The 23,344-nt window shown below is 36.2% G+C and overlaps 5 protein-coding genes across 6 annotated transcripts in view; all 5 read right to left on the minus strand.

Annotated features, from left to right (window-relative positions):
- LOC103033981 (gastrula zinc finger protein XlCGF7.1-like) overlaps positions 1 to 23,344 on the minus strand; it is a 61,861-nt gene that overhangs the window by 27,747 nt on the left and 10,770 nt on the right. The window lies entirely within an intron of this gene.
- On the minus strand, positions 1,722 to 4,476 carry LOC111191534 (zinc finger protein 239-like). The gene is made up of 2 exons (XM_049476651.1): positions 4,364 to 4,476; positions 1,722 to 3,595 (listed from the first exon to the last, which is right to left on the minus strand). Exon 2 carries the CDS (start codon positions 3,588 to 3,590, stop codon positions 2,415 to 2,417), a length of 1,176 nt encoding a protein of 391 aa, XP_049332608.1. The 5' UTR covers positions 3,591 to 3,595; positions 4,364 to 4,476; the 3' UTR covers positions 1,722 to 2,414.
- On the minus strand, positions 8,244 to 13,250 carry LOC125801071 (zinc finger protein 271-like). The gene is made up of 2 exons (XM_049476640.1): positions 13,126 to 13,250; positions 8,244 to 12,344 (listed from the first exon to the last, which is right to left on the minus strand). The coding sequence occupies exon 2, from the start codon at positions 12,141 to 12,143 to the stop codon at positions 10,686 to 10,688; it is 1,458 nt and encodes a 485-aa protein (XP_049332597.1). The 5' UTR covers positions 12,144 to 12,344; positions 13,126 to 13,250; the 3' UTR covers positions 8,244 to 10,685.
- Positions 8,244 to 22,461, minus strand: LOC125780449 (zinc finger protein 98-like). Of its 2 annotated transcripts, XR_007438572.1 has the most exons (3): positions 22,302 to 22,461; positions 20,242 to 21,598; positions 8,244 to 8,323 (listed from the first exon to the last, which is right to left on the minus strand). XR_007438572.1 is itself a non-coding variant. In XM_049476661.1 (2 exons), the coding sequence occupies exon 2, from the start codon at positions 21,410 to 21,412 to the stop codon at positions 20,297 to 20,299; it is 1,116 nt and encodes a 371-aa protein (XP_049332618.1). In that variant the 5' UTR covers positions 21,413 to 21,598; positions 22,302 to 22,461; the 3' UTR covers positions 20,164 to 20,296. The 2 variants fall into 2 exon arrangements, 1 of the variants encoding a protein (XP_049332618.1); XM_049476661.1 differs by lacking the exon at positions 8,244 to 8,323 and having other exon boundaries at positions 20,164 to 21,598.
- LOC111191530 (zinc finger protein 773-like) lies at positions 15,296 to 19,320 on the minus strand. Its single transcript, XM_049476713.1, has 2 exons — positions 19,193 to 19,320; positions 15,296 to 16,333 (listed from the first exon to the last, which is right to left on the minus strand). Exon 2 carries the CDS (start codon positions 16,129 to 16,131, stop codon positions 15,436 to 15,438), a length of 696 nt encoding a protein of 231 aa, XP_049332670.1. The 5' UTR covers positions 16,132 to 16,333; positions 19,193 to 19,320; the 3' UTR covers positions 15,296 to 15,435.

Raw genomic sequence — 23,344 nt, forward strand, 5'->3', positions numbered from 1 at the left:
TAAAACAACAATGTTCAACGCATTAACCCACTAACTACACTAAATATGGCAAATATTCCACTGTAATTACAGCTAAATATAAAGTAAACAACCTAAGAAAAGACCTTTTTACATTTAATGGCATTACTTTGACTATCCATAATTTTTTTTTTTTACATATCTACAACTTAATTTGTCACAAACACATTTTGACTCTGCAGAATGACAATTTAAAATATCTAGTTGCAATCTAGTCAATTTCCCTTTTGAAAAAAGCACATTTATAGTTAAAGATATTTCGAATTCCATTATAATTAGACAAAACTACGGTTTTATGCTGTTCTGCTTTGTCATTAAATCTCATAGACTGTGTATATTTTTTACAGTTTCTGGTAAATCTGTTTTAAACAGATAGATATATTAGCCTTCTTTTGCTACCCAGCTGACAAATTAGCCTCTTCTTCAGCAGCAAAAACTTACAAAATTCGTATACATTTCCAGCTTTGACCAAAATTACAGTTTTTAATCCTAAATGCCCTCGTGTTTTGGAGGGTGTGTGTTTTGCAGTGTGCTCTGATAAATAAGCCCTCAGCATTAAACACTGTAGGGTAAATAAATAGCTAATACGGCTAGCCGATGTAATAAAAAAACAGATATGATATTTATGAGTTTCCTACTGGTATAATAGGCGCTACAGTGTAAGCTGGGTAGTAAAACTACACTAAGATACGTAAATAGCCATATAACAAGCCATTTAATGAAAAGCTGATACGAAATTTGAAATTTTTATAATACATAAATCCTCACCGCTAATTTGTTAGCTAGCGCTAGGTAGCTAAGCTACGATAAGCTAATCGGCTAAAAGGGATTTTTCGTCGTTTTGCGTTGCATTATCAGTAAGATTAGGTTGTATAATTTAACAGAGAAACAGAATTATCATAAAAACACATTAAAACATTAAAAACTGTGAGTCCGAGCATTTAGAGCTGATATGTAGCACATATAACTGGGTAGAACTATGCTAAGCTAAACTATGCTAAGCTAAACTGAGGTAAACTGGCTAATCTGTGGACAGAGCTACATAAATGTGATGAGTCATTAAATATATCTATAAAAAAACACAAGTTTAAGAAATGTGAGGTTTATTTCGAGATTTGCTGCTGGACTTTCCACTGGATGCAATTTAATATCTCTGTAACTTTAGTAAGTTTTGTCTGGTTATAAGTTGCATTTAAGATAGCTCCAGTTTCATTTGCACTAATCAAATCTTAGTTTCAGATATCTTTAAAAAAAAAACAGAATCTCCTAAATATGCAGATTTAAGATACATTTAATTGGAATGAAAAGTATTGTAGATATTTGTATTGTAAATGAGAGACATTAACTAATAGCAAATATTTAAAACTAGAGGTCTAATATAACTAAAATTAAACTAAAAATAAAAATGTAAAATAACTTAATTTAGTAATATATTTAGTCCAAAAAGAAGGATAAATATCTGCATTTTAGGGCTGGTTACAAAAATAAATGTTAAAAAGGCTTGCCCTATAAAAAAAAAATTACTGACAGCATCCACCATATTCTCTATATAAAGCTCTACTGACAGACTGGAGCACAATGCTAATGATGGTAAATTTACCACTGTATGAACAAGATCAAAATAGAAACTATATGAAAACTCCCAGTCAGAAATAATAACTGAAAAGATCATGAAAAGACCATGAGAGACCTCAAACACGAAGACATTTTTCCACAGATTTTTTAATATTATTTGCTGTTAGATATCAACCCCCACTACTCCATCTTACTTGAATAAGTCTTAAACATACTGTAACGTGAGAATAGAAGTGAATACAAACATAAACCCTATATACACTCTGTATAACTCAGCTCAGCATTCATTGGTTGACAAGTCTTTTCATTCACATTTGTAAACAGTTCCACAGTTAAACATGTTAATATTTATGATTCCTGATTGGGCAACTGTTCTGCTTTCTAGGAGAAAACTGGAAAATAAAGATTGTACTATAGACTCCACCCCCTAGAGGATCATCGGAGCAGATAAAATCAGGAGACTTTTGCAGTTGTTGGGAAGAGCAAAATGGTCTCAAAATCAGCCTAATTATCATGAAGTGATATTATTAAAGATCATATTACCATTAGATGTTTATTTGTAAAACAGTCAATTATTGAGAGAATAAAGCATGACACTTTGCTTAAAAATTGAAAGGAATCTGTAGTCTAACAATAGTGATCACTAATATATTTAATGGGGAATATTGCATTCATAAACGTTCTATATATTATGCATTCTGAATTCTCTTTATAATAATTTTGTGATACTATAAGCTAAAAGCTTTAATACTAAACTATCATTATCCTCACTGGAGAATTCTTTATTTTTAAACACCCTGCAATGAATGAAAATCCATAGTTTATAAATGGTTAAAGCTATTCTCACAGTCTGAGGTGTGATGCAGTTTCTCTTCGCTGTGGATGAGCTGGTGTTGTTTTAGATCACTCAGACGATTAAAACTCGTCTCACACTCTGAGCAGTGATACAGTTTCTCTCCTGTGTGAATGAGCTGGTGTGGTTTAAGATGATTCAGTTCATTAAAACTATTCCCACAGTCTGAGCAGTGATACGGTTTCTCTCCTGTATGAAGTCGCTGGTGTTTTTTGAGATTTCCCAGGTCGTTAAAATTCTTTACACACGCTGAGCAGTGAAACGGTTTCTCCCCAGTGTGAATGAGCTGGTGTCGTTTCAGATCACACGGACTAGTAAAACTCTTCCCACAGTCTGAGCAGCAATACAGATTCTCTCCTGTATGAAATCGCTGATGTTTTTTGAGATTACTCAGGCTGTTAAAATTCTTTCCACAAGCTGAGCAGTAATAAGGTTTCACTACATTGTGAATGAGCTGGTGTCGTTTCACATCACCCTGACGCTTAAAACTCTTCCCGCAGTCTGAGCAGTGATACGGTTTCTCGTCTGTGTGAATGCGCTGGTGTGTTTTAAAAGTACTCGGGTCGCTGAAACTCTTCCCACAGTCTGAGCAGCAATACGGTTTTTCTCCAGTGTGAATGCGCTGGTGTTTTTTAAGATCACTCAGTTGAATAAAATTTTTCCCACAGTCTGAGCAGTGATACGGTTTCTCTCCAGTGTGAATGAGCTGGTGTTTTTTGAGATGACACAGTTGATAAAAACGACTCCCACAGTCTGAACAGTGATGTGGTTTCTCTCCAGTGTGAATGCGCTGGTGCATTATCATATGACTCTTTTTAGCATAACTTTTCCCACAGTCTGAACAGTGAAATGGTTTCTCTCCAGTGTGAGCGCGCTGGTGTAAAGTCAGATTACATTTTTTAGCATAACTTTTCCCACAGTCAGAACAGCGGTGAGTTTTCTCCATGCCTTGATTTGGCTTAATTTCTCTGTGAGCAAACAGAGACTCTGCAGAAACTGGAAATTCCTCTGGATGCCTTGTGCTTAACCTAAGCTTAACACTGATATTTGTGAAATCTGCTGACTGGTTGTTTGCAGAGGTAAACTTTAGCCAGGTAGGAAAGTTGACACAAAGAGTAGGAGAAAACTTGAACCAAGACAGCATTCGTTCTGGAAGAGAAAGAAAAAAAAAGATGTGAGATGCAACAAATCCAACTCCTGATAAAATATTTATGTCAGTTCTGCTGCAACGATTATTCAATATAATCAATAATGTTGACAATAAAAATATGCCAATGCAAAATTTCAATGTCCACTTGTTGGTAAAGTTAGAGGGAACGCAGTACACAAGGTGGTTTTAAGAAACGCAGGGAGGGTTAATAGGGCACACATTCGGTTTGCTCTCTATGTGTCTTTAAAATGTCTAAACACACCAGATAAGGGACAAGGTAACAGCTGTACTCACCATCTATCAGCTCATCACACATTTAATCATATTCTCAGTGTTTAAACCCCATGTGAAAGTGAGTTTATAACAACTTGCTGCTGCTGCATTAAAAGTCTTAACACCACAGTGATAAAACAACAAAACAGAGTAGAAATAAAACATAAGTATTCTATATATACAAAATATGTTAAATATAAATTGTGATTATATATATGAAATACATGTGCATAAATAAAATACTAATTAATTTAAGTACATTATGATATAAAATGTACTACTGAAAATTATACGTTCTAAATTACAGCAGCAGTCCTGCTTTAATTTAAAGAAAAATTTATCAGATAAACTAGGCACTACATGTGAAATACATGTGCATAATTAAAATACTAAATAATTTAAGTACATTATGATGTAAATCAATTCTAACATTAAGGAACATAATTTATCTCAGCATTTACAATATCCAACAGTTTATACAGTCCTGATCTTACTTGTTAATTCGTTTATCTGATGTTAAAGGAGCCGCTGGTTAAAAAAAATCGCTCCTCGATTCGGTTCAACCCCCCAAAACACTCAAGCTGTACACTTCCGGAACTCAAGTTCCGGTTTAGCTGTCAAAATAAAAGTTCTGTAGTAACAAAAGGCATATTTGTTAAGCTGTTACTTTTAAATTAGCAACAATACAACACACATTCTGTCCATAACTATATATAAATAGTTGTATTAAAACCAACAGATTTTTTTAAAAATCACATGACAAACTGATTTAAATCATAATTTTTTTTATTTGTTAATTCCAGAACTGTTAGGTTCAGATATTATTTAATGTATTCCTAACCAGAGCCAGGTAAAGATGTCCTAAAGCAGTTATTTTCAAATTGGGGGTCGCAATGGAATTTTTTCAACCTTTATTTACAACATCAAATAATAGTAATAATAATAGTAACACAAGGAATCAGCATTAACAAGTTGAGTAGTATGTGTACCAAGAAGGATACACGTAGAAAACACAATGTATATATATATATATATAGTATATATATATATATACATTATATAAGTTTTATAACTTATATATATATAATTTTTTGAGCAGATTTGTTTTTAACTAAATTAAGAGACTCCAAGAAATTCTTAAGGATTTTGTTTGAATGGCATACATTAGGGTTAGTTTTGAAAAACTAAATTTATGAATAAAAACTTTCCCAATAAAATTTAATTATTTATTACAAATTCTGTTTTGGAGTTCTGAGAATAACTACCAAATTTGATTAATTTCAGATTCAAAGCCAATCCCACAAACTGCACCATAAATCTTGGATGACACGACACTGAAAGAAAAGATTATCTAGATCCTCCTCTTCATCATCACAGAATGTGCATCCATCAGTCTCAAATTTAAATCTAGACTTTATAAAAGAATTAGTCAGATAAATGTAATTTAGAATTTTAAATGGACTTCCTTTACTTTTGAAGGAAGAGGAAAATAAACATTTTAGTTCTAATTTTATAGATTATATCTAGACCATATTCATTAAGAGTATATTGCCGCTTAACCTGACCAGGATACAACTCTTTCTGTAACACTCTCCGAATGAACCTGTTAGTCATCTTTTCATCTTTAAATTCTATATCTTCTATTTAGAGTTGACTCAGAGCAGAAGAGGTTTTGGAGTGACACACTATTGTGGGGGGGGGCCGCAGTGGCACTTACCATCCACAAAGGGGGGCTCCAACTAAAGACATTGACAACAGCTGTCCAAAAAATCTATTTCATTGTTTCCCAATCAAAGCAGTGCTGTGATTCTCTGATAATAGCTAAGGACAATAACTCTATAATAACTTAATTGTGTTATTATAATTGTGCCTGACTGCAGTGGATGTGAGGAACACTCTGCGCAGAGTCAACCCACGAAAAGCTGCAGGACCAGACAACATCCCCGGCAGAGTGCTCAGGGAGTGCGCAGACCCGCTGACAGATGTTCTCACGGACATCTTCAACATCTCCCTGTGCAGCGCCACTGTCCCAACGTGCCTCAAGTCCACCACCATCGTCCCCGTGCCGAAGAAGTCCACAGTGTCCTGCCTCAATGACTACCGTCCCGTTGCACTTACACCCATCATCATGAAGTGCTTCGAGAGGCTAGTCATGAGGAACATCAAGACACAACTGCCCTCTTCACTGGACCCCCTGCAGTTTGCGTACCGTCCCAATCGCTCCACGGACGATGCCATCACCACCACCCTTCATCTCTCCCTCACCCACCTGGAGAAGAAGGACACTTACGTCAGAATGCTGTTTATAGACTTCAGTTCAGCATTCAACACCATCATCCCACAGAACCTCAACAGGAAGCTAAGCTCGCTCGGCCTCAACACCCCCCTCTGCAACTGCATCCTGGACTTTCTGACGGGGAGACCCCAGTCAGTCCGGTTCGGGGGCAGCACCTCCAGCACCATCACACTGAACACGGGGGCCCCCCAGGGCAGTGTCCTGAGTCCTCTGCTGTTCACCCTGCTGACTGATGACTGTGCTGCAAAACACAGTTCTAACAGCTTTATCAAGTTCGCCGATGATACAACCGTGCTGGGTCTCATCACCAAAGGCGACGAGTCAGCATACAGAGAGGAGGTGCAGCGGCTGACAGACTGGTGTACAGTCAACAACCTTCACCTGAATGTGGACAAGACAAAGGAAATGGTTGTTGACTTCAGGAGAGCACAACACACCCACTCTCCACTCAACATCGACGGGTCCTCTGTGGAGATTGTTAAGAGCACCAAGTTCCTTGGGGTCCACTTAGCAGATAACCTCACCTGGACCCTGAACACCAGCTCTACAGCCAAGAAAGCCCAGCAGCGTCTCTACTTCCTCCGGAAGCTGAGAAAGGCCCGTCTCCCTCCACCCATCCTCACACTCTTCTATAGAGGGACCATTGAGAGCATCCTGAGCAGCTGCATCACTGCCTGGTTTGGGACCTGCACTGTCTCTGACCGCAAGACCCTCCAGCGTATTGTGAGGACAGCTGAGAGGATCATCGGCGTCTCTCTCCCCTCCATCACAGACATTTACACCACCCGCAGCATCCGCAAAGCAACCAGCATTGTGAATGACCCCACTCATCCCTCACACGAACTGTTCTCCCTCCTGCCTTCGGGAAGAAGGTACCGCAGCATCTGGTCCAGCACGACCAGATTCTGCAACAGCTTCTACCCCCAAGCCATCAGACTCCTTAACTGCAGAGACTGAACTGATGTTTTTTCTGTACATGCACACACACTCTTACCCCACTTACCCCAGAAAATGGAAAGCACTAAAAACCCTACTACCTCACTGGACTCTATTGCACACTGTGTAATAGAGTAATTACTACCTCACCTGGTCCTTTTTGCACACTGCAAAATTTGCACACTGTCTTGTTATTTATTATTCTTTGTCTGTATGGTGTTGTATTGTCTGTCTGCACTTTTGTACTGTTGCACTATTGTTCTGTCTACACTGTGTTTATGTGCACCATGGTCCCTGGAGGAACGTTGTTTCGTTTCACTGTGTACTCTGTATATAGCTGAAATGACAATAAAAACCACTTTGACTTTGACTGTAACTGCGGTTCAAGTAACTCCAGTAAAGCAAGATGCAGAAAATTCAGCTTAATTCCACACTTCTATATTCAGAATGTGGTCACTTCTATATTACAGTTCACCCAAAGGCATTCTGGAGAAAAATTTGACAAATTTCAGAAAAAAAAAAACATGGAACAAGAAATAGTATAAGGTCCCATGGAAGCTCAAGACCTGTTCATGCAGACAATTCTAGCTAGACGACACAGTTCATTATTTTTCACTGTGCTTTATATATAATATATATACCAGTACAATATATATATTTCTTTAAACAGTTACTTTATTTCATGAAATCATCATTATATAGATGTATTACACACAGAGTAATCAATTTAAAGCGTTGATTTCTTTTATTGTTGATGATTATGGTTTACAGCCAATGAAAACCCAATAATCAGTTTCTCAGAAAATCTGAATATTATATAAGACCAATTGGTACTTTTGTCACTGTGGGCAGTGTGCTAAGTCCTGCTGGAAAATGAAATCCAAAATGAAAGCAAGCATGAAGTGCTGTAAGATTTTCTGGAAAAACAAAACTGCACTGACTTTAGACTTATTGATAATAAAACACAGTGGACCAACATTAGCAGATGAATCGCTCTACAAACAAGTATCTCAATAATAAGATAATCTAAGATAATATAATGTTAAAGTTTTAATTTTAAGCAAGCATTCTTCTTATAGCTTAGAGAATTATTTATTCTTTAATTTACTGTAGAAGAGAACATGTGTTGTGACAATATCAAAAAATGTCTGGAAGAAAACTTTATTATTGCTTCAAAGATATCTTGCAATGAATGAAAGTCAATGGAGAGCTTATCTCGTACCTCAGCACTTGTGTTTCTGAAATGTATACAAATGCCTGACGCTGTTTTCACAGTCTCAGCATTGATGCAGTTTCTCTCCAGTGTGAATGCGCTGGTGTTTTTTGAGAGATCTCAGTTATTTAAAACTCCTCCCACACTCCGAGCAGTTATGCGGTTTCTCTCCAGTGTGAATGCGCTGGTGACCAACATTTGACCAATGTTGTAGATGGTCAAAAGTAAAGTATTCCAATCTCGAGAGCTACAGGAAAAGTCTTGACTTTTCTGTCTCTGCATTAACAGTTATACTTGAATAACAATTACATGTAAGTCTACTTTACCAGGATACATGTTCTAATTGGTTCTATAAAATTCAATAATGACATAATTGTGTCTAGGATTGGTTCTTTAAATGTATCAACATTACACTACTGATTACACATGACAATGCATTACATATGTTGCATCAACAAGGTGTACGTCACAAAGTCCAAACATCATGTTGTTGTCCGTTCCCGTGGCCTTCGGTGTCTTCTGGCCTTTCTAAGGAGAGGTTTTTTCACTTTACCAGCCTTAAGCTATATACCATATTTGCACTACTGTTATACGGGTTCTATTTATACCGTCATTCCATCTCAATCATCATCAATATTGCACTATTGTCTTTCGTCTTACTTAGGTTTATTGTGTCTTGTTGTATTGTACATATAGTGTCTCCCACTCTTTTAGATTATATATCTTATTTATTTTTACTTACATTTATATATCTATTTCTCCCCACCACTACTGCACCTTGTTTCCGTCTCATGTATGTCTATTTGTGTCCCTGCTGTATTGTACACATAGTGTCTCCCATTCTCTCTTTTATTATCTATCTTTTATCTGTACTTGCTGTAAAATTGGGAAGGAGAGTAACGTAATTTCAATTCTCTGTATGTCCTGTACATATGCAGTACTGACAATAAAACTACTTGACTACTTGACTTGTTACTAGCACAATCACTCAAATAGCGTGTATCTCCCTCTGCAGTTGTCAACATCTTGTCCTTGCATCCTGTCACAACATGAAACAACCTTGCCCTTCTAAATGAACATGATATTCTAACAACACAAATTACCAGTTAACTATTATCAGTGACAAACTTACTTGAGAAGTAGAATCAGTCTAATAAAACCAGGTCTGGTTAAATAGTTCAGTGATAGGAGATATAGGCATAAAAGCTAGACAACAATACTACTTAACATGTGAGAACAGCCTGGTACCTGGGTTGAGATGTTCAGCGGTCCAGAACTTAGTCTACACTAGCGGTTACAGAACATAACACTCAATCTTATCTGTTTCCCTCAGAGGTTTTAAATATGGCATAGCCAACAATACTACATAACATGTGAAAACAGCCCGGTACCTAGGTTGAGATGTTCAGCGGTTCAATCTAATCTACATAAACAGTTACAGAACATAACACTCAAACTTCATGTGCCCCTCAGCGGTTAAGAGCTTGGTATAGCACCCAGTGAAACTCACTATATAACTATGAAGGTCTAGAAACTCAAAGAATCTCAGACTACAGACCTCTTTGGCTCCTAGGCCTACTAAGAAAAAGCCTCAACAAAGTAATTACTACAGATTAACAGTTAATGGTTTATTGTGACTTAAATTGCCATGTGAAACAATATAACAATATTCCTAAAGTAATATAAAGACCAAGTCAAACAAGATAACAGTTAAGAATATGGCATAGTACATTTGAAATACAATGTTGCATAGTATATTTAAAATAGTTGTTACATGCAGAGCATGGGAGGTCTCTTGGTTACAGATAAACTCAGAGAGTAGGTCTTTGTGCTTTCCTTAAATATCCTACCAGAACAATACACAATTTGGCACTATTTACCGACTATCATGACCATTGTTCATCATGGCCTTTGACCATCACGGGGCAATCCTAAACCCATCAGGAGCAAGAAGGGGAGTGTCTCTTCAGAATGGAGACATTCCTCTCAAAGTTCCGAGATGTTCTATTAAGGTTATCTTTAACATTTCTTCACTGAGACCATTGTACTTCTCACACTGAGACCATTAAAATGATACCAAACACGAAGACATTCACAATTCATATTAACAAGATACATTTCAGATCCAGAATTTAAAAGATTCTTCACCTCAGTAGACATCTGCGAGCAAGAGGTGTCAACTGCCTTTTGGCCAGGCTTCAGACTTAATTTGATTAACAATTGATTAATGGTACTTTTAACACAATGCCCAAGGTGAGGAGCGGAGGTGTGCAAAGACAATTAGGGTACCCCATGGAATAGCCTTACAAAGTGTACATTAAAGGATATACACGTCCAGAATGCATGGGCGGGGCTTCCCAGATCACTCCCATCAGTCTGAACCGAGATAGGGTTTCTCTCTTGTGTGAATGCGATGATGTTTTTTGAGAGTACTCAGTAAGTTAAAACTCTTTCCACATACTGAGCAGTGAAACGGTTTCTCTCCAGTGTGAATGAGCTGGTGTTGTTTCAGATCACTCGGACTAGTAAGGCTCTTCCCGCAGTCTGAGCAGCAATACACATTTTCTCCTGTATGAAGTCGCTGGTGTTTTTTGAGGTTACTCAGGCTGCTGAAACTCTTTCCACAAGCTGAGCAGTAATACGGTTTCACTACATTGTGAGTGAGCTGGTGTCGATTTACATCACCCTGACGCTTAAAACTCTTTCCACAGTCTGAGCAGTGATACGGTTTCTCGTCTGTGTGAATGCGCTGGTGTGAATTCAGATTACTCGGGTTGCTGAAACTCTTCCCACAGTCTGAGCAGTGATACGGTTTTTCTCCAGTGTGAATGCGCTGGTGTTTTTTAAGATCACACAGTTGAATAAAACTCTTCCCACAGTCTGAGCAGCAATACGGTTTCTCTCCAGTGTGAATGCGCTGGTGTTTTTTAAGATCACACAGTTGAATAAAACTCTTCCCACAGTCTGAGCAGCAATACGGTTTCTCTCCAGTGTGAATGCGCTGGTGTTTTTTAAGATCACTCAGTTGAATAAAATTCTTCCCACAGTCTGAGCAGTGATACGGTTTCTCTCCAGTGTGAATGCGCTGGTGTTTTTTCAGATGTTTCTTTTTAGCATAACTTTTCTCAGGGTCTGAACAGTGAAATGGTTTCTCTCCAGTGTGAATGCGATGATGTTTTTTGAGAGTACTCAGTAAGTTAAAACTCTTTCCACACACTGAGCAGTGAAACGGTTTCTCTCCTGTGTGAATGAGCTGGTGTTGTTTCAGATCACTCGGACTAGTAAAACTCTTCCCACAGTCTGAGCAGCAATACACATTTTCTCCTGTATGAAGTCGCTGATGTTTTTTGAAATTACTCAGGCTGCTGAAACTCTTTCCACAAGCTGAGCAGTAATACGGTTTCACTACATTGTGAATGAGCTGGTGTCGTTTCAGATCACCCGGACGCTTAAAACTCTTTCCACAGTCTGAGCAGTGATACGGTTTCTCATCTGTGTGAATGCGCTGGTGTGAATTCAGATTACTCGGGTTGCTGAAACTCTTCCCACAGTCTGAGCAGCAATACGGTTTTTCTCCAGTGTGAATGCGCTGGTGTTTTTTAAGATCACTCAGTTGAATAAAACTCTTCCCACAGTCTGAGCAGTGATGCGGTTTCTTTCCAGTGTGAATGAGCTGGTGTTTTTTAAGAAGACACAGTTGATAAAAACGACTCCCACAGTCTGAACAGTGAAATGGTTTCTCTCCAGTGTCAGTGCGCTGGTGTAAATTTAGATTACTCTTTTTAGCATAACTTTTCCCACAGTCAGAACAGCGGTGAGTTTTCTCCATGCCTTGATTTGGCTTAATTTCTCTGTGAGCAAACAGATTCTGCAGCAACTGGAAATTCCTCTGGATGCCTTGTGCTTAACCTAAGCTTAACACTGATATTTGTGAAATCTGCTGATTGGTTGTTTGCAAAGATAAACTTTAGCCAGGTAGGAAAGTTGACACAAGGAGTAGGAGAAAACTTAAACCAAGACAGCATTCGTTCTGGAAGAGAAAGAAAAAAAAAGATGTGAGATGCAACAAATTCAACTCCTGACAAAATATTTACGTCAGTTCTGCTCAAAGGTTCTGCTTAAATATGCCAATGCAAATTTTCAATGTCCACGTGTTGGTAAAGTTAGAGAGAACGCAGTACACAAGGTTGTTTTGAGAAACGCAGGGAGGGGTAATGGCTCACACATCCTATTGGCTCTCTATATGTCTCTAAAATGTCTAAACACACCAGATATGGAAAAGTCAGCTCATGAGTTTATAACGACTTGCTGCTGCTGCACTAAAAGTCTTAACACCACAGTGATAAAACAACAAAACAGAGTAGAAAATGGTAATACTAGAAGAAGCAAATACCAATAAACTAATAGCATAAATAATAAAATTTACTTAATGTTATTTGTTCCCTGTAAATATAACTGTTACTGTAACACATTTAAAATAATAAATAAAACATTAGTTAAACATACATATAAGTATTCTATATATACAAAATATATTAAAAAGAAATTGTGATTATATATATGAAATACATGTGCATAAATAAATTACTAATTAATTTAAGTACATTATGATATAAAATGTACTACTGAAAATTGTAAGTTCTAAATTACAGCAGCAGTCCTGCTTTAATTTAAGGAAACATTTATCAGATAAACTAGGGACTAGAATGTTCAGTTTTGATGAAAATAATCTAAAGTAAATTCTAACATTAAGGAACATTAATTAATTTAGCATTTACAATATGCAACAGTTTATACAGTCCTGATCTTACTTGTTAATTCGTTTATCTGATGTTAAAGGAGCCGCTGGTTAAAAAAATCGCTCCTCGATTCGGTTCAACCCCCCAAAACACTCAAGCTGTACACTTCCGGAACTCAAGTTCCGGTTTAGCTGTCAAAATAAAAGTTCTGTAGTAACATAAGGCATATTTGTTTAGCTGTTGCTTTTAAATTAGCAACAATACAACACACATTCTGTCCATGAATATAGTTGTATTAAAAACCGCAGATTTTTGAAAACCACATGACAAATTGATTTAAATCATATTTTTTATTTGTTAATTCCAGAACTGTTAGGTTCAGATATTATTTAATGTATTCCTAACCAGAGCCAGGTAAAGATGTCCTAAAGCAGTTATTTTCAAATTGGGGGCCGCAATGGAATTTTTTCAACCTTTATTTACAACATCAAATAATAGTAATAATAATAGTAATAGTAATACAAGGAATCAGCATTAACAAGTTGAGTAGTATGTGTACCAAGAAGGATACACATAGAAAACAATGTATAAATGTATATATAAGAAAATATAAGAAAAATAAAAACTATATATTTAGAGATTTACATCAGATCAAAGTTTTTAATTAAAAAAAAAAAAAAGTTTTTGAGCAGATTTGTTTTTAACTAAATTAAGAGACTCCAAGAAATTCTCAAGGATTTTTTTTAATGGCATACATTAGGGTTAGTTTTGAAAAACTAAATTTATGAATAAAACACTTTCCAATAAAATTTAATTATTTATTACAAATTCTGTTTTGGAGTTCTGAGAATAACTACCAAATTTGATTAATTTCAGATTCAAAGCCAATCCCACAAACTGCACCATAAATCTTGGATGACACGACACTGAAAAAAAAGATTATCTAAATCCTCCTCTTCATCATCACAGAATGTGCATCCATCAGTCTCAAATTTAAATCTAGACTTTATAAAAGAATTAGTCAGATAAATGTCATTTAGAATTTTTAAATGGACCTCCTTTATTTTTGAAGGAAGAAGAAAATAAATATATTTAGTTCTAATTTTTATAGATTATATCTAGACCATATTCATTAAGAATATATTGCAGCTTAACCTGACCAGGATACAACTCTTTCTGTAACACTCTCTGAATAATCCTGTTAGTCATCTTTTCATCTTTAAATTCTATATCTTCTATATAGAGTTGACTCAGAGCAGAAGAGGTTTTGTAGTGACACACTATTGTGGGGGGGGGGGGGGGGGGGGCAGTGGCACGTACCATTCACAAAGGGGGGCTCCATATAAAGAAATTGACAACAGCTGTGCAAAAATTCAGTTTTATTGTTTCCCAATCAAAGCAGTGCTGTGATTCTCTGATAATAGGACAATAGGATAGGATAATAGGATAAAGGACAATAACTCTATAATAACTGTAACTGTGGTTCCAGTAACTCCAGTAAAGCAAGAAGCAGAAAATTCAGCTTAATTCCACACTTCTATATTCAGAATGTGGTCACTTCTATATTACAGTTCACCCAAAGGCATTCTGAAAAAATTAGACAAATTTCAGAAAAAAAAAAATCATGGGACAAGAAATAGTATAAAGTCCCATGGAAGCTCAAGACCACTGCAAACAGAGCGGCTTGCCTGTTCACGCAGATAATTATAGCTAGACAACACAGTTCATTATTTCCCACTGTGCTTTAAATATAATATATACTAGTGCATCTCAAAAAATTTATTATCATTTAATATTTAGTTTATTTCATGAAATCATCATTATATAGATGTATTACAGACAGAGTAATCAATTTAAAGCGTTGGTTTCTTGTATTGTTGATGATTATGGTTTACAGCCAATGAAAACCCAAAAATCAATTTCTCGGAAAATTTGACCAATTGGTACTTTTGGCAGTGTGCTAAGTTCTGCTGGAAAATGAAATCCATCTACATAAAAGCTGTCAGCAGAAGCAAGCATGAAGTGCTGTAAGATTTTCTGCACTGACTTTAGACTTATTGATAATAAAACACAGTGGACCAACATTAGCAGATGAATCGCTCTATAAACAAGTCTCTTCATATTAAGATAATCTAAGATAATAAATGATTAAGTTTTAATTATGATCTAGAAATCTTCTTTTAGCTTAGAGAAATATTTATTCTTTAATTTACTGTAGAAGAGAACATGGGTTGTGACAATATCAAAAAACGTCTGGAAGAAAACTTTATTATTGCTTCAAAGATATCTTGCAATGAAGGAAAGTCAATGGAGAGCTTATCATGTACAACAGCACTTGTGTTTCTGAAATGTATACAAATGCCTAAAGCTCTTTTCACAGTCTCAGCATTGATGCGGTTTCTCTCCTGTGTGAAAGAGCTGGTGTTTTTTGAGAGATCTCAGTTGTTTAAAACTCCTCCCACACTCCGAGCAGTGATATGGTTTCTCTCCTGTATGAAGTCGCTGGTGTTTTTTGAGATTTCCCAGGTTGTTAAAATTCTTTCCACAAGCTGAGCACTGAAACGGTTTCTCTCCTGTGTGAATGAGCTGGTGTCGTTTCACATCACTCTGACTAGTAAAACTCTTCCCACAGTCTGAGCAGCAATACAGATTCTCTCCTGTATGAAGTCGCTGATGTTTTTTGAGATTACTCAGGCTGTTAAAACTCTTTCCACAGTCTGAGCAGTAATACGGTTTCACTACATTGTGAATGAACTGGTGTTGTTTCACATCACTCTGACGCTTAAAACTCTTTCCACAGTCTGTGCAGTGATACGGTTTCTCGTCTGTGTGAATGCGCTGGTGTGAATTCAGATTACTCTGGTTGCTGAAACTCTTCCCACAGTCTGAGCAGCAATACGGTTTTTCTCCAGTGTGAATGCGCTGGTGTTTTTTAAGATCACTCAGATAAATAAAATTCTTCCCACAGTCTGAGCAGTGATGCGGTTTTTCTCCAGTGTGAATGCGCTGGTGTTTTTTAAGAAGACACAGTTGATAAAAACGACTCCCACAGTCTGAACAGTGATGAGTTTTCTCCATGCCTTGATTTGGCTTAATTTATCTGCGAGCAAACAGATTTTGCAGAAACTGGAAATTCTTCTGGACGCCTTGTACCTTAAACTAGGCTTAACACTGATATTTGTGAAATCTGCTGATTGGTTGTTTGCAAAGATAAACTTTAGCCAGGAAGGAAAGTTGACACTAGGAGTAGGAGAAAACTTAAACCAAGACAGCATTCGTTCTGGAAGAGAAAGAAACGGTAGATGTGAAATGCAGCAAATTCAAGTAGTTTAACTCCTGATAAAATATTTATGTCAGTTCTGCTCTAAGGCTGCAACGATTATTCAATACAATCAATAATGTTGACAATAAAAATATGCCAATGCAAAATTTCAAAGTCCACGTGTTGGTAAAATTAGAGGAAACGCAGGGAGGGGTAATGAGGCACACATTAATTTGCTCTTGTTACGACCCCTGGTCGTATTGATTTTTCCCTGTGTCTTCTCTGTGCTGTTTGGGTGTTTAGTTTTTAGTTGCAGGACCGTGATTGGCCTGACCTGGAACAACTCCCTGCTCAGACCAACCCGGCACCTCCATTTTGTATTCTTTGTGTTGCTTTAGTTCTTGCTACAAAATACATTATTCTTTGGGTAAAGTAGGGGGCGAGTGCCCTTTTGTTTTGCTACCTTTTTCTCCTGTTTTGGTGACAGGGAGTCAGGGCAGCTTGTGTATTTTGATTTCTTTATTTTGGCAGATTCAGTTAGTTTTCTTTGTTTGTTAGTTGTTTTTATTTGTTATTTTGGCCCATGCTCACTCCTGAAATCATATTCCCTTATTTGTATCAATAAAATCATTTTGATTTAATTCATTTATAGTGTCTGGTGTTTGGTCTGGCAGAGGGTCTGGGGAGAGAGCCCACTCTCATTTTCTGTTATGGCCTGATCCTAGACCAGGGGTCTGTTCCACGAAGCGAGCTAACTCAGTAAGTCATGCTTATTAAGACAAGCCTGGCTCATTTTGCTCAAATTTCAGTTCCACGAAAGAGGCTAGACTTAAGCCTCGCCCAGTTACTATAGCAACATATACGATTGTCCAAACCTGCTCTGTCCCAGGCTAGAGTTGACGCTTAGCTTAGCTGCAGCTCTTCTATTGGATGAGCCGTGTGACGCCATAGCCTTGCGGGTGGGAAACAAAATCCAGGAACAAGGTTCCGCTACGGTTTAATCCAATAAGTTGCAGTGGATGCAGCAGATCATATAATATTTCTATACATTTAATTGAGTATTGTACTGTATTGGAAATGTGTCTGCACATTGCAATTTATTGGTTCAATCTTAACAAATTCAGGCCAGTGTAAAATGAAATTCAGTATTTAATCGCAGTTCTAAAATTTACTTGCATAAACTCATATCACAAAAACACATTTATTAGTATTAATGATGCCCAGGTATTTTAGATGAAGTTACTTTGAAGTATATCTGTAATCCCATAATTATATCAATTCACATATGTGATTGTATTTGTTCAATATAAATATAAATAATAATAATAATATAAATTTTTGGTTAATTCTATGATAATACCAATATTTTCATCTATAAATTAGAAATGTAGGCTATAAAAAGAGCAGCCAACATTGAAGGCTGTAGGCAGTGATTGACATCACCACCAGTAGCAGCAACAGCTGTTTTCTTTCTGGTTGCTAAAATATTTCATGCAGTTAATTTATATCATAATACGCACTAAAATATGTAATTTAACATTTTCCTGCACATTTGACTAACCAATTGGAATTGCACTTACCATTCTGGTATATTTTTTTTTATTTAACCTTGACCTGCTGCCATGTTCATTTTTATCCCCCCATGTTGCTTCTAAGTCAGGATATAATGATCAATTTTCTTAATTTACTATAACATTTTGGAATGGCAATGAATGGATTAAATATGCTTACGCATTTAATCGGTCTGCAGTTTTCATAATTCATTTTAAGAACCCAAGAAATGTTTCCTTTCCTTACAATTATGTCTTTATGTTCATCAAATAGACGTATAAGTAACTCCTGTTCAGCCCTCACTTCAAAATGCTTGGTCAAACTAGCCCCCACGCTGTTTCCCAGATCGCGCATACACTAAACATTAAGGCAAGAGCGTGTGAAGGAACACATTTCAAAAGTCATATCAAGTCATTGTGCTGTGGACTTTTAAAAAGAATCCACGTTATCACGTTATGTCTGATATCACAGGTCAATGTAGTCCTGATAGTACATCACTTGTAAGTGTCACTCACTTAATAAAAGAACATTGTGATGTGTCATTTTAAAATAAAAGCCATTTAAATTATATATATTTTTATTTATCACTAGGTTTAGGCTGTTATTAAAAGAAATCTGTCTGATATCACAGGTCAATTTCATATAGGCCTGATAGTACACCACTAGTAGGTGTTACTCACTAAATAACAGAACATTGTGATGTGTCATTTTAAAATAATAGCCCTTTAAATTACAGATATTTTTTTTATTTATCACTAGGTTTAGACTGTTAATAAAAGAAATCTGTTTAAATGGTTGAATCTGAATTGCGTTAGTGGAACAGAACTAGCTGAAAGTGAATTGTTTGGCTAACTCAAGCGAGGATTACTCAAATAAGTGCCACTTTTTAAAGCTCGCTTCATGGAACACCCCCTAGGTCGTAAAAGCTCTCTATGTGTCTCTAAAAAGTTCCCTATAAATATAACTGTTACCAAAAAAAAATCCTCACGATAGAGGAGATTAACTACATTTTAAACAAACGATGGTCACATTTAAACTAATAAATAAAATCTCAGTTAAAGATACATATAAGTATTATATATATATATATATATATATATATATATATATATATATATATATATATATATATATATATATATATATATATACACACTGACTGGCTAAAATACGTTTTTTGGGTATATATATACGTATAAAATATATTAAATACATGTGCATAATTAAAATACTAAATAATTTAAGTACATTATGATATAAGTAAATTCTAACATTAAGGAACATTATTTAATTCAGCATGTACAATATCCAACAGTTTATACTTACTTGCTAACTCGTTGATCTGATATTAAAGGAGCCGCTGGTTAAAATCGCTCCTCGATTCGAATCAACCCCCAAAACACTCAAGCTGTAGACTTCCGGAACCCAAGTTCCGGTTCCGCTGTCAAAATAAAAGTTCTGCAATTACATAAGGAATATTCGTAAAGCTGTTACCTTTAAATGAGCAACAATACAACACACATTTTGTCTAAATAAATATAATTGTATTAAAACAAACAGATAAAAAAAAACATGACAAAAAATCATAGTTTATTTGTTTGTTTTTTTCCTCAGATACTGTGGGGGTAGGAGCCGCAGTTGCACTTACCATCCACAAAGTGGGGCTCCAACTAAAGAAATGAACAAAAGCTGTCCAAATTTAATTTCATTGTTCCCCAGTCAAAGCAAAGCTGGCTTTTGTTTAAGTATATAATATATACTAGTGAACCTAAAAAAATATAATTAATGAATAGTTACTTTATTCCATTAGTTCCTCATTATATAGATGTATTACACACAGAGTGGTCCATTTTAGGCGTTTATTCCTTTCATTGTTAATGATTATGGTTTACAGCCAATGAAAACCCAAAAGTCAGTTTCTCCAAAAAATTTAATATATATAAGACCAATTGGTACTTTTGGAAGTGTGGGCAGTGTGCTAAGTCCTGCTGGAAAATGAAATCCGCATCTACTTAAAGGCAGAGGCAAGCATGAAGTGCTGCAAGAAATTCCAGGATGACACTGCAGACACTTTGGACTTGATAATATAACACAGTGGACCAACATAAGCAGATGAATCACTCTACAAACAAGTCTCTTAATATTAAGATCATCTAAGATAATATATATATATATATATATATATATATATATATAGAGAGAGAGAGAGAGAGAGAGAGATACTTCTTTTAGCTTGGAGAATTCTTTATTCTTTAATTTACTGTAGAAGAAAACATGGGTTGTGACAATATCACAAATCGTCTGGAAGAAAACTTTATTATTGTTTCAACGATATCTTGCAATGAATGAAAGTCAATGGAGAGCCTATCTTGTACCTCAGCACTTGTGTTTCTGAAATGCATACAAATGCCTGAAGCTCTTTCCACAGTCTCAGCACAGATGCAGTTTCTCTCCTGTGTGAATGAGCTGGTGTTTTTTGAGATTACTTAGTTTAGTAAAATTTTTTCCACAGTCTGGGCAGTAATACGGTTTCTCTCCTGTGTGAATGCGCTGGTGTGTTTTAAGATGATTCAGTTGATTAAAACTCTTTCCACAGGCTGAGCATTGATACGGTTTCTCTCCTGTGTGAATCCGCTTGTGTATTTTAAGAGTATTCCGTTCATTGAAGTTCTTTCCACAGTCTGAGCAGTGATACGGTTTCTCTCCTGTGTGAATGCGCTGGTGGATTTTGAGAGCACTCACTTCAATAAAACTCTTCCCACAGTCTGAGCAGTGATGCAGTTTCTCTCCAGAGTGAATGCGCTGGTGTTTTTTAAGAGTACTCAATTCACTAAAATTCTTTCCACAGTCTGAGCAGTGATATGGTTTCTCTCCTGTGTGAACACGCTGATGTTTTTTGAGAGACCTCAGCTCTTTAAAACTCCTCCCACACTCAGAGCAGTTATGCGGTTTCTCTCCTGTGTGAATGCGCTGGTGTGATTTGAAATTATGCAGTTCATTAAAACTCTTCTCACAGTCCGAACAGTGATATGGTTTCTCTCCTGTGTGAATGCGATGATGTTTTTTGAGAGTACTCAGCAAGTTAAAACTCTTTCCACACACCGAGCAGTGAAACGGTTTCTCTCCTGTGTGAATGCGCTGGTGTGTTTTGAGAGTACTCAGTTCATTAAAATTCTTCCCACATACTGAGCAGCAATATGGTTTATCTCCTGTATGAAGTCGCTGGTGTATTTTTAGAGTACTCAGCTGATTAAAATTCTTCCCACAGTCTGAACAGTGATGTGGTTTCTCTCCAGTGTGAATGCGCTGGTGTGTCTTAAGATGACTCAGTTGATTAAAAGTACTCCCACAGTATGAGCATTGATACGGTTTCTCTCCTGTGTGAATACGTTGGTGTGTTTTGAGATTACTCAGGTCGTTAAAATTCTTCCCGCAGTCTGAACAGTGATACGGTTTCTCTCCAGTGTGAGTGCGCTGGTGTATTTCCAGATGACTCTTTTTAGTGTAACTCCTCTCACAGTCTGAACAGTGGTGAGTTTTCTCCATGCCTTGATTTGGCTTAATTTGTCTGTGAGACAAACTGAAATTCTTCTGGGCGCCTTGTGCTGAACCTCAGTTTGATACTGATCTTTGTGAAATTGGCTGATTGGTTGTTTTCAAAGATAAACTTTAGCCAGGTAGGAAAGTTGACACTAGGAGCAGCAGAAGACTTGAACCGATACAGCATTTGTTCTGAAAGAGAAAGAAAAATTAGATGTATGATGCAACAAAGGTAGTCCAGTTAGTTTAATTAATTATTTTTTTCTGCTCTGAGGCTGCAACAATTAGTAGACCTAATCATCTTGACTATAAAAAACACAAAATTTCAGTTTCCACATGTTGGTAAAGTAAGAAGGGACACAGTACACAAAGTGCTTTTGAGAAACGCAGGGTGGTTAATGGGGCACACATTTGGTTTGCTCTGTATGTGTCTCTAAAAATGTCTAAACACACCGAATATGGGACAAGTCAACAGCCATACTCACTGTCTTTCAGCTCATCACACATTAAAACATATTCTCAATGTTTAAACCCCACGTAAGAGTGAGTTTATAGCGAGTTGCTGCTGCTGGGCTGACCACATGACTGGCCACAAATAGTAATACTAAAAGAAGCAAATACTAATAAAAAAACTAATAGCATTAATGATAAAAAAAGTACTTAATTGTCATTCCCTGAAAATACAATTGCTAACAAATCCTTATAATAGAGGAGATTTTAAACAAATAATGGTTTGATACAGATGAAGATATCCTAGAATCTCATAAAAATAACATCATGCCTGTGTGAATGTCTCCTATATTATACTCTGTAATGTTTAGGTTAATACAGATGCGTCAAGCTATCAAAATATCCTAAAAATATATATTTCTAAGTCTATGCCGCAAAACTGTACCTGTTAAGGTGGCAGGATAATTAAACAAACAAATTCAGCTGAACCTGTTCCTCCAGAGATGTGGGACCAAACCATCCCAAAACACTTCAGCTGGCGACTTCCGGAACTCAAGATCCGGTTGAGCTGTCAAAATAAAAGTTCTTCAATGACATAAGGCATATTTGTTAAGCTGTCAGCTTTAACTGAGCAAAAATACAACACACATTCTGTCCATAGCATATAAATATAATTGTATTAAAACCAATAGATTTTTTCAAACCCAGATAAGATAATTATTTAAATAATAATTTATTTTGGTGGTGTCCAGTGCCCAGCAAATACAGGATAGTCAGTAAGCAAGGAATGTTGTCAGATAGAAACTTAATGTTTTATCAGTTCTATATTTATATTTACCTCAGGTTCTAATGTGTTAGCAAGCCAGCCAACTGGATATGAATGCATTTCTTCAATTTGGGTCATACTATGAAGCTCTTTATATATTAGTGCATTAGCTAACTTACAAGTTGTCCAAGAAATATTAAACATTAACCCACTAACTACACTAAATATCAAAAAGGTCTCTCTGACTACAGCAAAATATAAAATAAACAACATATGAAGGAATGTTTTAACATGTGAAGGCTTTATTCTGAATCTCCACAATCTGACTAGTCAAATACCCTTTTAATCAATAAATAAATCAATTCAAGACACTAATCTCGGATTATAATTAAAGATTGATCTAATGCCATTATAACTAGGAAAAAAACTGCGTTTTTAGGTATATGATTTACACTGTTTTGCTTTGTCAGTAAATCTTAATCTCTTTTAAACAAACAGCTATATTAGCATTGCTTAGCTACCCAGCTAACAAATTAGCCTCTGTTTCAGTAGCAAAAACATATAAAATTTGTATACATTCCCATTTTTTACCAAAATTACAGTTTTTAATCCAAAATGCCCTCGTGTTTTGGAGGGTGTGTGTTTTGCAGTTTGCTTTGCTAAACCTGTGAATAAGCCCCAAGTATTAAACACTATAGAATCAATAAAGAGCTAATATTGCT

Source organism: Astyanax mexicanus, chromosome 4 (genome assembly GCF_023375975.1).
Source record: "Astyanax mexicanus isolate ESR-SI-001 chromosome 4, AstMex3_surface, whole genome shotgun sequence".
NCBI classification, from domain to species: Eukaryota; Metazoa; Chordata; class Actinopteri; order Characiformes; family Acestrorhamphidae; genus Astyanax; species Astyanax mexicanus.

Excerpts from the sequence above, each read along its gene's own strand:
- LOC125780449 (XM_049476661.1), bottom strand. The coding sequence starts at position 21,412 with ATGGAGAAAACTCACCACTGTTCAGACTGTGAGAGGAGTTACACTAAA.
- LOC111191530 (XM_049476713.1), bottom strand. The coding sequence starts at position 16,131 with ATGGAGAAAACTCATCACTGTTCAGACTGTGGGAGTCGTTTTTATCAA.
- LOC111191534 (XM_049476651.1), bottom strand. The coding sequence starts at position 3,590 with ATGCTGTCTTGGTTCAAGTTTTCTCCTACTCTTTGTGTCAACTTTCCT.
- LOC125801071 (XM_049476640.1), bottom strand. The coding sequence starts at position 12,143 with ATGGAGAAAACTCACCGCTGTTCTGACTGTGGGAAAAGTTATGCTAAA.